The sequence below is a fragment of the Humulus lupulus genome, chromosome 1 (assembly GCF_963169125.1).
Source record: "Humulus lupulus chromosome 1, drHumLupu1.1, whole genome shotgun sequence".
Lineage (NCBI taxonomy): Eukaryota > Viridiplantae > Streptophyta > Magnoliopsida > Rosales > Cannabaceae > Humulus > Humulus lupulus.
Genome location: NC_084793.1, coordinates 249,619,691 through 249,633,838, shown reverse-complemented (window position 1 = coordinate 249,633,838; position 14,148 = coordinate 249,619,691). Strand labels below are relative to the sequence as shown.

General features: G+C 33.4%; 2 protein-coding genes across 2 annotated transcripts; one reads left to right on the top strand and one right to left on the bottom strand.

Moving 5' to 3' along the window:
* Nucleotides 1–2,296: 2,296 nt before the first annotated feature.
* LOC133805412 (cyclin-dependent kinase C-1-like) lies at nt 2,297–9,372 on the top strand. Its single transcript, XM_062243591.1, has 12 exons — nt 2,297–2,502; nt 2,913–2,994; nt 3,101–3,191; nt 3,330–3,359; nt 3,509–3,618; nt 3,721–3,793; nt 3,877–3,997; nt 4,138–4,255; nt 5,038–5,177; nt 5,278–5,335; nt 5,979–6,049; nt 8,648–9,372. Exons 1-12 carry the CDS (start codon nt 2,393–2,395, stop codon nt 9,153–9,155), a joined length of 1,512 nt encoding a protein of 503 aa, XP_062099575.1. The 5' UTR covers nt 2,297–2,392; the 3' UTR covers nt 9,156–9,372.
* Nucleotides 9,373–10,253: 881 nt separating this feature from the next.
* LOC133805419 (probable mitochondrial adenine nucleotide transporter BTL3) lies at nt 10,254–13,578 on the bottom strand. The gene is made up of 4 exons (XM_062243600.1): nt 12,774–13,578; nt 12,030–12,333; nt 10,993–11,460; nt 10,254–10,544 (listed from the first exon to the last, which is right to left on the bottom strand). The coding sequence occupies exons 1-4, from the start codon at nt 13,274–13,276 to the stop codon at nt 10,470–10,472; spliced, it is 1,350 nt and encodes a 449-aa protein (XP_062099584.1). The 5' UTR covers nt 13,277–13,578; the 3' UTR covers nt 10,254–10,469.
* Nucleotides 13,579–14,148: the final 570 nt, after the last annotated feature.

Sequence of the window (14,148 nt, the reverse complement as noted above, 5' to 3'; positions counted from 1 at the left end):
ACATTTATGCTTTATTTTATACAACATATAATAAGTGCTTTTATTTATTATTATATTCATTGTAATTGTTCAGTTTTATTGACTTTCTCACGTAACAATAATTCTTATATTTCATATTTTTAGACAAATATATATGATATCAATGAATTTTCTATAAAATTATAGTATCTATATTTCAATCGACACTAATATTTTATTCCTTTCTTATAGCAATGTTCTTACCCAAATTATAAGCCTCAATTATAGACTAATGCCTATAATTTTCTTTAAAATAAAATGTCTGATGCCCAAGCCCAAAGTAGGAGCACTCTCATGAGATGCTTCATAATAGAGAATTCTTCAAATATTTGAAGAAACATGCTAAAGTCACCAACATCAGATGATGTAAATTGGCTCTTCTTTTACACACCATTATTTCTTCTCCACATGTAAAGAGGAATTAGAACTCCTTCAAAATATATTTTTTTCATTTTTTTTATTCCTTCTTATTTATTTCTCTCTCCAAATTAAGTATTTTTTTCTTTCTTTATCTATTCTTTTTTCATTATTTTAGTTAATAACAATATTAAAAAATATAGTATTTAAATGATGTAAAATAAATATAGGAAAGTTGTCATGTAAAAATTTGAGGTAGAATATAGAAAAAATGGAGTTTTTGTGATGTATTTTAAAAAATAAAGTAAAGACAATGAAATGAGTGCTCTAAATACATATATTAAAGAGAATATATAAAAAAAATTATTACTTTTCTAGAATATAAATATGTGATAATAAAAAATAAGATAACTTTTAAAGATAATATATATATTTTGAATTTATGTTACGAATAATATTTACACTATAACTCAATACATGTTAATGATCCTTAATTTATATGTAAAAATCTCAACCCGACATAACCTACCACGTACACTTTTAGGAGAAAGAGTGTCGAACCTCGTCACGAAAATGAGAGACAAATGCACCATAATTATCATCATGTAGGATCTACAATACTACTTTATTGGGGCACAAATCTATACGCATTATATAATATGTACAAATTAATGATGTGGAGTCACCTTGAGTTACGAAGCTCAAGGCCAAACACCCCATCAAAGTACAAACACGAAAATGAGAAATAAATGCACCATAATTATCACCCAGTAGGATCTACAACACTATTTTATTGGGGTACAAATCTATACGTATTATATAATATGTACAAATTAATAATGTGGGGTCACCTTGAGTTACAAAGGTGAAGGCCAAACACCCATCAAAGGGGTGATTGAGGACCATGATTTATATTTGTCTTAGGGGAGTACAAATATCTTTACCAAATCTTTAATGGGTGTGACTATTGACATATACTTTTTTTCTTCCCTCACCTTTTTATAAGAGTAATGATATGTGCACTCAAAATATACACCAAAATATTACACACAGTGATATGACAGTTTGATCTATCCAATCACATTTATTAAAACTGGGACTCACTGTTTTAAAAAGCAGTGACACGTCAATGTGTGTAATATTTGGGTGCACATATTATTACACCTTTTATAATTAATGGATAATTAATTAGCCATTTGCAAACATAATTATGTGTAAATTGGCATAAATATCAACAAATAATTATAATTATAAACCATAATTCTTAATACATACTCTCTCAACATATTAGGTATAAACATTCAAAAAAATGTTAGATTATTAATTTAAAAAATCAAAACTCTGAAAAAAAAGAAATGAATGAACAAAATATAAATATGAATATGGATGTGGAGATGCTAAAATTTTTAATCCTAATGAGTTTTTTTTTTATCATATGTATGAACTTTTTTTATTGTATTTTATTTTTAAAATTGTGTAGGATAACAATTAGTCACTCAAAATTGATATTATTAAAAATACTAAATAAAAACATAAAAAGGAAAGAAAAATCATGAAACTGTGAAAATAAGATGTAAAAGATATAACATTGATCATGATATGAAATCATTGATCATCATGAGTATTTTACGTTAGAGATAACGATTTAAGTCTTAGTTTTATTTAGAAGATAATGTGGTTTTAATAATATTTGTATTATTTAGTAATAATAATATAAATGGGTGTGAGAAGAAAATTTTATGGATAATACTTTAAATTTTAAGTGGTGTTTAATTAAAATATGTATTTGGAAAAAAAAAAAGTGTGACAACACCCATATTTATTTAGGCCCCGACAAGAAAATAAAAAAATTTAGCCCTAATAATTATCTTTTTCATTTATATTATTGTTATTATTTTTATTATTCCCCACTAGCTTGGCCGCCACTGTGCATTCGGCTATTCTCTTCCCCAATATATGTAATTTTGCTTCTTGTTTCTTTCTCCCTACAAAATTTGTTCAGAAAGAAAAGAAAAAAATGGCGCTTGCTGCACCTGGGCAGCTAAATACTGAAGTATTGCCATCTTATGGCTCTCGAAGCGTCGACTGCTTCGAGAAATTGGAGCAGATTGGTGAAGGGACTTATGGGTTTGTCTTTCCTTTCTTCTTGATAGAATCAGAGAATAATAAATCTTGAATTTGCTTCTTGTTGTTGCAGTAGTAGTAAAGGGATTCTGGGTTTTGTGTTTTTAATTTCCCCCCTCCCTAATATTTTCCCGAGAAATCGAATCTACTCTCTTTAGCAGGTCGATGATTATATTCATGACTGCGAATTGTTGTTGTTGTTATTGTTTTTTTTAGTGAGGGGGCTGATTTGTTTGGTTGGGTGTAGTGTACAGCACACACACACATATATATATATATATATTTGCGAACCCGTGATAATGTGATTGAAGTTGTTAATTGCAAGCTTCAAATTATCGAATTTTGATCATAAGGATTTGGGATTAAGTGGATTCCTTCTTTGACTTAATTTTTTTGTCTTCATGTATTTGCAGTCAAGTGTACATGGCCAAAGATAACAAGACCGGAGAAACTGTTGCTTTGAAGAAGATACGAATGGACAATGAAAAAGAAGGGGTATGTCATCTTTTGGTTATTATTTATAACTTCATAATTGATTCAGATTATTAGTTTATGCCTACTATTTTACCTTCATCCTCTGTTTTTTTTCTTCTTAACGCAGTTCCCCATTACAGCCATTAGGGAGATTAAAATTCTTAAGAAGCTTGATCACGAGAATATTGTTAAGCTGAAAGAGATTGTAACCTCCACAAGTACTTTCTAAAGCTCTTTTGTTTATAGATTCTTAATACTTACAAATTGTAGTTTTGAATTCATATTACACACACACACATATATATATACAAATATATCGATTCATGCTTAAATATTTTGTGTTTGCTGTCTTCAAGGTACTGAAAAGGATGAACAAAACAGTCAAGGTCAGCAAACTGTTGCATAAATTAGTTTGCTGTCTATGTTAAACTTTTTGGGTATCCTGTCCATATTATATATATGGTTGCATTTTGTTGACAGTGTTCACTTAATCCAAGTATAAGTGTAGTTCTGTTGTAAATTTTTGTCTATACAGAGGGCGGTAAGTTTAAAGGTGGAATCTATATGGTTTTTGAGTACATGGACCATGATTTGACTGGCCTTTCTGATCGTCCTGGACTGAGATTTACAATTCCCCAGATTAAGGTATCATTTTTTTTATTCTTATTTTTTTTTGATAAAAAAGTATTTATGTTTTTCTTCTACTTGATTAGATATTCCTTAACAATCATATTATATTTGTTCCAGTGTTATATGAAGCAGTTACTGTCTGGGCTTCATTATTGTCATGCCTTTCAAGTACTTCACCGTGATATCAAAGGTTGCTTATTAGTTAGCAAACTTCCTTAAGTGACATGAATCTTTTGCTTGTCCGAACCATTTTAATTGAAGCCTGTTTTGCAGGTTCTAATCTTTTGATTGATAATGAAGGCAAACTGAAACTAGCAGACTTTGGTCTTGCAAGATTTTTTGCCACGGACCATGGAGGAAATCTTACCAATCGTGTGATTACCTTGTGGTATCGGTACGTAATTCAGTTATATTCCTATGATTGAGGTAGAATTATTTTCAAGTTCTCTAGTGTGATCCTCAGTATTGCTAAAAGCATTGCATCTTAGTGTGCCCTAATTTTCAATCGTGAATAACATTGTTTGATTTGAACAGCCCCCCGGAATTGCTTCTTGGAGCCACAAAGTATGGTCCAGCTGTAGATATGTGGTCTGTTGGTTGCATATTTGCTGAGCTTTTGCATGGAAAGCCAATATTGCCTGGGAAAAATGAGGTTGGACCTTTATAGAATTATATTTTTGTTGTTCTGATATTACTTTACAGAAATAATAACTGTAACATTGTAGTAACTGGTCATAGACTCATACAGTTAACTTCACTTTAGGGTTGCACAAATATCTTCTTTTTTTTTTGTCCCTTTTCTTCTGTCAATAGTCAATACTACCACGTCTTTTATATAACTTCGGGGAAATTTCAATATTCTTTATAATAAACATCTATACTGAAATCCACAATCTTGTCGAGGGAAGCAAGTTTAGAACTTAAGATTTACTTGCTACTTTTTTTTATTCTTGATGGTGTAACATGTTTTTTAATTGACACTCTTAAGAAGCTGATCTAATAAAAGTTTATGGTAGTCATCTATTTGATCTGCATTTCCCGATTTCCCACCCTTTTGCCACCTAGAATTTTTTTATCATTTTAGTAAAGTCTACTCCCCTTGGTTGAAAGGGAGCTTCTTTTCCTCAGCCTTTTTCCTTTCCATTTTTTTAAAAAAAATTTTATATGCTTTTGTGCTTCCTCTTGTTTACTGTCAGTCACAGTTGGAGTTGAAATAGTATAAACTTTAGCATTCAGCCTAGTCAAATATCCTATGTACATTAAAAGAGGACAAAAACTTTCTCCATACCACGATGCATGATGATTATCTATTTAGCATTATAGAAAAGTACTATTACAAAAACAAAGATGAAAATAGTAACTGATTGAATATTGACTTTTTTGTTAACTTTTAAAGCCAATACATCATAGATATTTTCTTCGTGTATGTTGTAGCCTGAACAACTAAACAAGATATTTGAGCTTTGTGGATCTCCTGATGAGATCAACTGGCCGGATGCTTCTAAGATTCCTTGGTATAATAATTTCAAGCCTTCAAGACCAATGAAGAGACGTGTCAGGGAAATTTTCAGACAGTAAGTAAATAGAGGCTATTTTTTGCATTGAACACTTTCAGTTGAAAACGATTTTTCTTTAAGAATGCTGGTAATTGCAATTTAAAATTTATTGTTGCAGTTTTGATCGCCATGCTTTAGATTTGCTGGACAACTTGTTAGCTCTTGATCCAAGCAAGGTGAGGCTGTCACCTGACTTATTTTTCTTCTTATAACAATTATCATTATTTTTGACCTCCTATTTTCTACGGTGGTAGATGTTATGAACTAACTTTTGCTTTCTCAATCCTTATGTGTTTATTACATCAAATCACTAGCTTAATTTTTTTGCCTGTATCAAAATAAAAAAAATAAAAGTAAAAATAAAAAAGCTTTTACCTGCATTTCTCTCTCTTCAGTTGTAACCTTTATTAATTTAATAACTTCCCTTGATTCTATGTTTTTTCTTAAAATCATGATGTCTATACTCTTAACAACTCTCAACTACTGACTATGTTATCTTGCTTTGGAATCTAAGTTTTCCTCGTCTGTAATTTTTGTGACATTTTCCATCTGCACTCAATGAATGAACGAATGATGCAAATTCCCAACTAATGCAATATTTATTGTTTGCTTTGGTTTAATTTATTTATAGCATTCTGTTAAAAAGCCAAAACAGCTGAATCCTGGTTTTAATTATTTAGAGCTTCTCTTTTAAAAATCTGATCATCCACAAGCTCCGTTCTATTTTCATGTCTGGAAGAATTTTGACCGACTTGTGTTTACTCTCCTAATTTTTCATTTTATTTTTAAAGTTTTGTCTAACCTACCTTTCAAATACAGAGATGGACAGCTAAGCAAGCACTGGATGCAGAGTATTTCTGGAATGACCCTTTACCTTGCGACCCCAAGAGGTCTGTTCCTATCTTTTTGGGAAATTTGGGTGTTTATTTATATTGTAGGTTCCTATATCCAAAAATACCATCATTTACCAACATTCTAAAATATTGTTACCATTTGTTTGGTTTCCAAAAATACCCTTATTTTTTTAGCTTCCATCTCTTTTCTCTCTCTCGGGTTACCCTTTGATTATTTGGAGAGTCGTGACAGCCACCACAAAACTATCATCACCACCAAATTTCTTTGAAAAAACATCCTCAACTTTGGCATACTCCATTTTTTTCTTATCTCTTTCTTTGTCTCTCTTAAAATATTCATGAGACTAAAATAAAATGTCTCATGATAGTTTTTGATGATATAAAACTTAAACCTACTAAAAGTTCAGTTAAGACACTAATTTATGCATTTCGAGTAGATCTGGGCATGATTTTTTTTATTTTTTTCACAAATTTTTAGAAATTTGATATACCTCGATGTCTAGCTCGATGGGCCTTTAAAAATCATGATTTTCATAAAAAAAAACATCTGTCTCGACACACTTCGATGCAATACATAGAAAATGCATAGTTTTTCACCCGGGTATTCATTTGAGGTGATTTTTTTTTTGAATTTGGGTATTTTTTTGTGATTTACATGTCTAAGATGTATACATACACATTTGAGAAGTTTAAAGTTTGAAAACATACCCAACTTTGAAAATATAAGGGTATTGTTTTGAACTTTGGGGTGTTTTCAAGCTTTCAAATTCTCCAATATGTGTGTACATATCTTAGATGTGTAGATCTTAAAATAAATACTCAAATTAAAAAAAATCACCTAAAACGGACATCCGAGTGAAAAATTATGCACTTTCCATGGATTGCATTGATGTGTGTTGAGGTGGCATCGAGGCAGATGTTTTTTTTTCATGAAAATCATGATTTTTATGAGTCCATCATGCTGAGCATTGAGGTATATCATAAAAATTATGATTTTCATGAAAAAAAACCATCTGCCTTGATGCCACCTCGATGAAATTCATAGAAAGTGCATAACTTTTTAATCGGGTGTTCGTTTTAGGTGATTGTTTTCTAGAATTTGGGTATTTTTTTTATATCTACACAACTAAGGTGTGCACACACACGTTTGAGAGGTTGAAATCTTGAAAACACCCCAAAGTTCAAAACAATACCCCTATATTTTCAAAGTTAGATGTGTTTTCAAGCTTTAAACTTCTCAAATGTGTATGTACACATCTCAGACATGTAGATCACAAAATAATATCCAAATTCAAAAAAAAAATTCACCTTAAGCGGACACCCGAGTGAAAAGTTATGCACTTTTTATGAATTGCATCGAAGTGTGTCGAGGCAGATGGTTTTTTTCATGAAAATTATGATTTATAAGGGCCTATCGAGCTGGGCATCGATGTATATCGAGTTTTCTGCAAATTTTTACGTTTCAGATCTAAAAATTGCAAAAAAATCATACACAAATAGAGTTGTTCAAAAGTTTTTGCAAACTGCCCAACCCGAATATACTGTCCAAACCCAAACTAACAAAAGATACAATACGAATAACCCGAAAAAAATTCAAACCGCCCAATTATCATAATAGGCGGTTTGAGAATTATACCAACCCGCTCGAATAAAACGATTAAAAGTTTTTTTTTCATTTACACATATTATTACATATTCTATATGTAATATTAAATATTGTTTTTAAATTTTTAACAATGAATTTAGAATAATGCTTTAAAGTTTCAATTTAGAATAATATCTCTAAGTTTGGAAGATGTATACTATACTTTTAGTTTGTTGAATCTAATTATTTGAATATTTTTATTAATAAAAATCTTAAGATTGGTTTGAGTGGGTTAACTCGACCAAACCACCTATAACATTGGTCGGGTTAAATTTTTTTTTTCTTAATTAGACGGGTTAGAGTTGGATTTTTGCAACCTAATTTTTATATTGGGTTGATTAAAATCTGTTATAACTTGACCAAACTTACCAATGAACACTTCTATGCACAGATCTATTCGAAATGCATAAATTAGTGTCTTAATTGAATTTTTAGTGGGTTTAAGTTTTATATAATAAAATACTATCATGAGACATTTTATTTTAGTCTCCATGGATATTTTAAAAGAGAAGAAAAAAAAAAGGAAGGAGGATGCCAAAGTTGGAGACGTTTTTTTATAGAAATTTGGTGGTGATGATGATTTTGTGGTGGCTACCATGACTCTCCACAGAATCAAAGGTAACCCTAGAGAAAGAGTGAGAGAAGAGAGATAGAGGCTAAAAAAATAAAAAGTGTATTTTTGGAAATCAAGCAAATAGTAGCATTATTTTTGAAATGTTGGTAAAAGATGATATTTTTTTTTTAGATATATGAACCTACACTATGCATAAATACTCAAATTTCCTTTTAAATTTCATAAACCAGCCTGAGATTCTTGGTTTTCTGTTTGTGCATTTATTTCTTGGCTTTCATATTTGCGACTTCTTTGTTAGATTTCTTCAATAAAGTTTCATGCTTTAATGTGCTTTTACCATCCTGTACCTCTTCATTACTTATAAAATGTTTGAACCACGCTTCTATTCGTCTTTTTTTTTCTTTCAATCGTACAGTCTTCCAAAGTATGAATCATCACACGAGTTCCAGACAAAGAAGAAAAGGCAGCAGCAACGGCAAAATGAAGAGCAAGCAAAGAGGCAAAAACTACAGCATCCTCAGCAGCATACCCGCCTGCCTCCTATCCAAAATGTTGGTCAAGCTCCATCGCATTGGCATGGATCTAATCATCCCATTAACAATGCACAGGCTGCAGTATCATCTGGACCTAGTCATCACCACTATGGAAAGCCTCGTGGTCCACCGGCTGGTCCAAATAGATACCCATCAAGCGGAAACCAGAGTGGAGGTTACAACCCAAGTCGTGGGAACCAAGTTGGTGGCTACAGTGGTGGCCCATACCCACCTCAAGGACGTGGCCCTGGGAGCCAAGTTGGTGGCTATAGTAGTGGTCCATACCCACCACAAGGACGTGGCCCTCCATATGCTGGAAGTGGCATGCCTGTACCTGGTCCAAGAGGAGCTCCCGGTGGTTATGCTGGCCCTCAGGGGCGGAACTACTAAAGGGTCCAATTGGGGGGGATTTTTAGCTGATCAAATTTATATACCTGCGTGCAAAGATAACACTTAGCCACTCATGTTATTTGACCTGCGTGCGAAGATAACATTTAACCACTCGTGTACAAGTATTACGGACTTAACATTTATTTGATGACTCGTGATATTTGTTCCATTTATTGCCTAGATTTGTATAGGTGTTAATGCAATTGTCTTCGCTACATTTGTCTTTTGTTTGATTTTCAAATTACCTTCATGAATTCATAATTTGGTCACCAGGTACAACCAGCAATGCTGCATTTTGAAAGTGGAAATAAAAGTGACTTGTAGATTCATGTGATCATCTTCCCGTTCATTCGAATAAATTAAAAAAACGTTGCAGAACTATTAAAAATATTCTTATTTGTTTTCAAATAAGAATTTAACTTTCCTGTCGTTCATATAATAGAAAATTATGTTTTCTCTTTATTCCCAATAACTAGTAGCGTTTTTGTGTATTTACATGGTTAATGGAAATTTTGATCTCCTTTTATACCAAAACAAAGAAGAGGAGGTTGAAACCTTGTCGCTAGAGGGTCGATTTGTCTTCCAAAGGCTGTCCTTTTTCAGATTCCTTTTTCAGTACAAAGCTTACTGTCGTTTTAGACGTGCCTACCCCTACATGTTCACGTAGCCAAGAAATCGACGAACCTGAAGATCATGTGCAGTTGACATGTAGCAACACTTCCTTTCCAAATAGAAAGAAGAAAAACCATTAATATCTTGACTTACCATTGGATCCTTGGAGCTCATTTAACGGGAAAAAAATGGTTCTTGAATGGGAACAAAACTACGCCAGTAGCTATTGATTTTTTCATACGAAGACAACAAAGAACAATCATGTTACTCACCCACCTAGCTCTGCTCAGTAATAAATTGTAACATGAAACACGTTTGAGTGGCCCCCACACAAGAGTTAGCTAAAAAATATCAATCACATCTACTTCTATTACTAGTGTTTTTGAGAATTTAAGACAGACAGACGGAGACTGTAGTAGAAAGAAAAACAAAAACAATGGGCCAGGCCAGGGCGAGGGGCACAAAGGATATGCCAAGAGAATAAGATATGGACACAAGGACATTAGTTTCCGTTACTCAAACACATACGTCCAAACAATTATCTTATTTCAATCGTCTCATAAACCCCCAAAATGAAACTGTCAAATGCATTTTCATCAAAATATATCTGATTTCATTCTGTAATTCTTTGTTCTTTTTAAAAGAAAAACTATGTCCGCACACTCAACCACCATGTGCAATCTTGACTGGGAATCAAATGTATTATGTGGACTCCACTTTGAGAACAATCTTCATGAACTCGTATACAAAGTAACTAATGGCAGCTGATGGTAGAACCTGCAATTCAATCAAGGAAAGAAAAACTAAGCACATCACCTTCCCAATAAATATATGCTTTCCGAAGTGTTCCCCACTAATAAGATATTTGGAACACTCTACTATCATCAGAATACCATATTTTTGTTTTAGCCACCTCTCTCCACCTAAAAATTATTAAAATATAACACTGCCGAAGAAAAGGGGCCACTGTTGAAACATTCACGACTTATTTGGCAACATTTTATTCTTTGTTGTTTGTTTTTGAAATTAAATGCATAACAAAGATGGTCTCCAAAAATTAAAAAATAAATTAAGAACATTTTGATCCTTCAGTTTTCACTTTTAAAAACAAAAATTGAAAAAAAACAGCCAACTAGCCCTGCATCTATTCCTGTTTCAGCTCAAGTCTACCTAAAAACGCTAAGAACGTCGTATGCATTTTGAAATAAAGGATTGAAGTACATACCTGTAATAAGCTGGGGACTAATCCGGCATAGAGAGCAGGGATGCCTCCTTGCTCAACAATTTTCACACAAGTTGAGAATGCACTTAACCTTGTTGCCTGGACTTGCATTTGAAGTTGTCTCCTCACAACTTCAAATGGGTAAGTAGCAGCTTCCGAGCAAACTCCAGCAATTGCTCCATAGAGTAGTGTTCTAACAGTACCCAGTTCTAGTTGTTCCAAAGCATTCAGTTCCTGACCTTCTTGTTTCATATGTTGAAGTCTTTCCCTCCCTTCGGGTGACTGAAGATATGCTGTTTTTAAAATATCATAAACACCGTAGAAGACGGCACCAGAAGGTGCCATGCTTACGATTGAGGGGCCTAGACCTTTGTAAAGTGAGAAGAAGCCTTCAGTTTGGATCATATGGCGAAAAGTATCAATTACGCCTCCCAAGGCTTCGCCACCAGGAGCTACCATCCTGGTTCTGATCTGAAAGAATCAGAAAGTAATTATATTGCGAGTTCAAAATGATAGGATGATTAATATTAATAGAAAAATCTTGAGACAGTAATATAAATGGCATTCGTCCTACAAGGTGACAAATATATTTCAGTGAATATGAACTTAAGCAGATCACATCGGCCTATCAACAAGCCTTATTCCACCAATTGAAATGAGACGTTCAGCCAGACATTTTCAAACAAATGGCCCGTGAGAACAGCCTCTACGCCACAACCACAGATGTATGCATCTTGGCTTCAGTTAATTTATCAATTATAGAACATGAGTAGAAGACATAAGTGATCAGTCCATCCTTCAACGCATTCACAACATTTGGTTGCTTTAACACCATAAAATTAAGAAAATATTCACAATTTTTTCACTTCTAAAATTAAGAATAAAAAAGGAAAAATGCATTAAGCAAATGACGTAAAAAAAAATACAGGAACTCAATGACACTTGTTAACACATTAAAATTTTAAAGAAAAATATCATTACCATAAAGAGAAACGAAAAGTAATGTAAACCAAAGACAACCAGTTTGTCTAGCAACTTACAGTGTCCATAGGTAAACAAAGAATGGTAGCTGTTATCCCAGCTGCAGCTCCTGCAAGAAACCTCTCGAAATTCGTGGACTCCTCATTACCAGAAGTTTTCATCAAATGGCTTCTATATGTATCATAGGCATAAAAATTGATAGCCTTGAAAGGTGCCGTACGGAGAATATTCACAAAATTTCCTTTCCAAAAACCTCTAACCCCTTGAGAAGATGCAATAGTCTGAATGAGCTCAAAAAGGTTTTTCTGCTCACCACGAACTATATATTCCAGCTTTAGTCTCTCAAGAGGCGCAACAAATGTCCTGACAGAACAAACCATACATACTCATATATTAACTCAGAGAAACTCCAAATAGTTGGAACATTAAAGCGACAAATGATGATCAAACGTTCATGGAACTCTTAACAAAGAAATGAATGACAAACATATCTCAAAATGTATTTCTAAAAGTAAACAAGCCTTAACTGTAGCAAACAAGGACACCGAATAAAATTGTCACTAAGTTAATCTTTGCACATTAGTCAAAAATATAATAAAGATTAAAGGGTTCAGTTAGCTTTGTTGATTCTTTAAGTTTACTGGCAAATGACATTGATTCTCTTTAATCCAATAACAAAACAAAGATTCTTTGTTCTTTTAACATTGATTCCAAACATCCCATCAAACAAAACATGTAAACTTTTTAAATTGATCAAACTAAATTTAAGACTTTCATCAAATAGTACAGAAAAAGAGAGAAACCTTGAAACCATGGCAGCAACAGCTCCAGCCCAGAGATGCTTAGTTGTATTAAAAGCACCTGATCCCTTCTCCTTAACTCTCTGTACGGTCTCATTCTCACCATGCTCGTAAACCACCACCGCCTCTTCCACCTCCGAAATCCCATTCCTATTCCCATTTTGCCCCAAAACTTCTGTGGATTCACGAGCATACCCCTCGTCGCCATTCCTGTCTTCTTCGCTCTTCTTTAGCGATAAACTCACCGACAAGAACCCACAACTCCCCCCAACTCTCAATCCCTCAAAACGCAACGTTTTCCGTCGACGACCCTGATAAGTACAAGAAACCGAGATGGAGTCCAAACCCGGATCCAAATCCAAACGGGTCTTCGACGAAATGAAGGAAACAACGGAAGGAGGAAGAGAGTAAGCCGGGTCGATGAATAAGCCTCCAGGGAAGAAACAATCGGAGGGGTGGGAGTTGATCAAGTGGGCGAGATGGGTATTATCTGTTGAGGCTGGCATTGTGAAAAAACGACGTCGTAGTTAAGATATAATAGAAACAGGTTGAGAGACTGAGACATGAGAAGGAGAAGGGTATGGGGGGTTTTTCTAGGGAGAGAGAGAGAGAAATAAAGCTTGAAGAGTAAGAAAGAATGGAATAATCGTAATAAAAAATATAATGGGTCGAGAGTGACTGAAGGTATAAACAAGTTGATCAATGAAGATGAAGATTCGGGTTCTTCTTCTTCTTCCTAGCTTTCATCGCCAAGAGAAGAGAAGAGAGGGAGAGAGGTTTCTCTCTCTTCTGTTTAGTTGGTTCTCTCGCTCTAACTAAAAAAGGGGTTGGTGGTGATGTTGACTATAATTGCTGACCAAAGTCCATGTGTCGTAGGAGATGGAAGTGGGAGCATGGATGGCACGTGGTAGTTAATAACACGAAGACAATAAAAAACAACATAAATGCGTTACATGTAAAATTCAACTAACTCTCAATTTAAGGTATTTTATGTTGGGGAAATTTGATAAACTATACTCGGGTGTCATCTTAATTTTTTAATATGCTAGGTTTGTTAATTATTTTTAAATATGCTAATGATTATTATTGAGACCAAAATACCCTTCTCATTCTTATTTCTTCTTCCTCTTTTTTCTTATCCTCTCGATTTTCTTCGACCAGCCATCATACCTCATTTGACCCTCTCTCTTTGCATCTCCCCTCTCTCTCTATGTTTATTAGTTTCTCCTCTCTCATTCTCTTGGCTTCACCATCTTAATACCATAATTTATTTTATGTTTTCAATGATTCAAAGCTTAAACTTTTTAGTTAATGTTAATCAAACAAAGGAAGAGAGAACAAGAAAAGTGTATTGAAAGAATTTTGTATTGATAAGTTA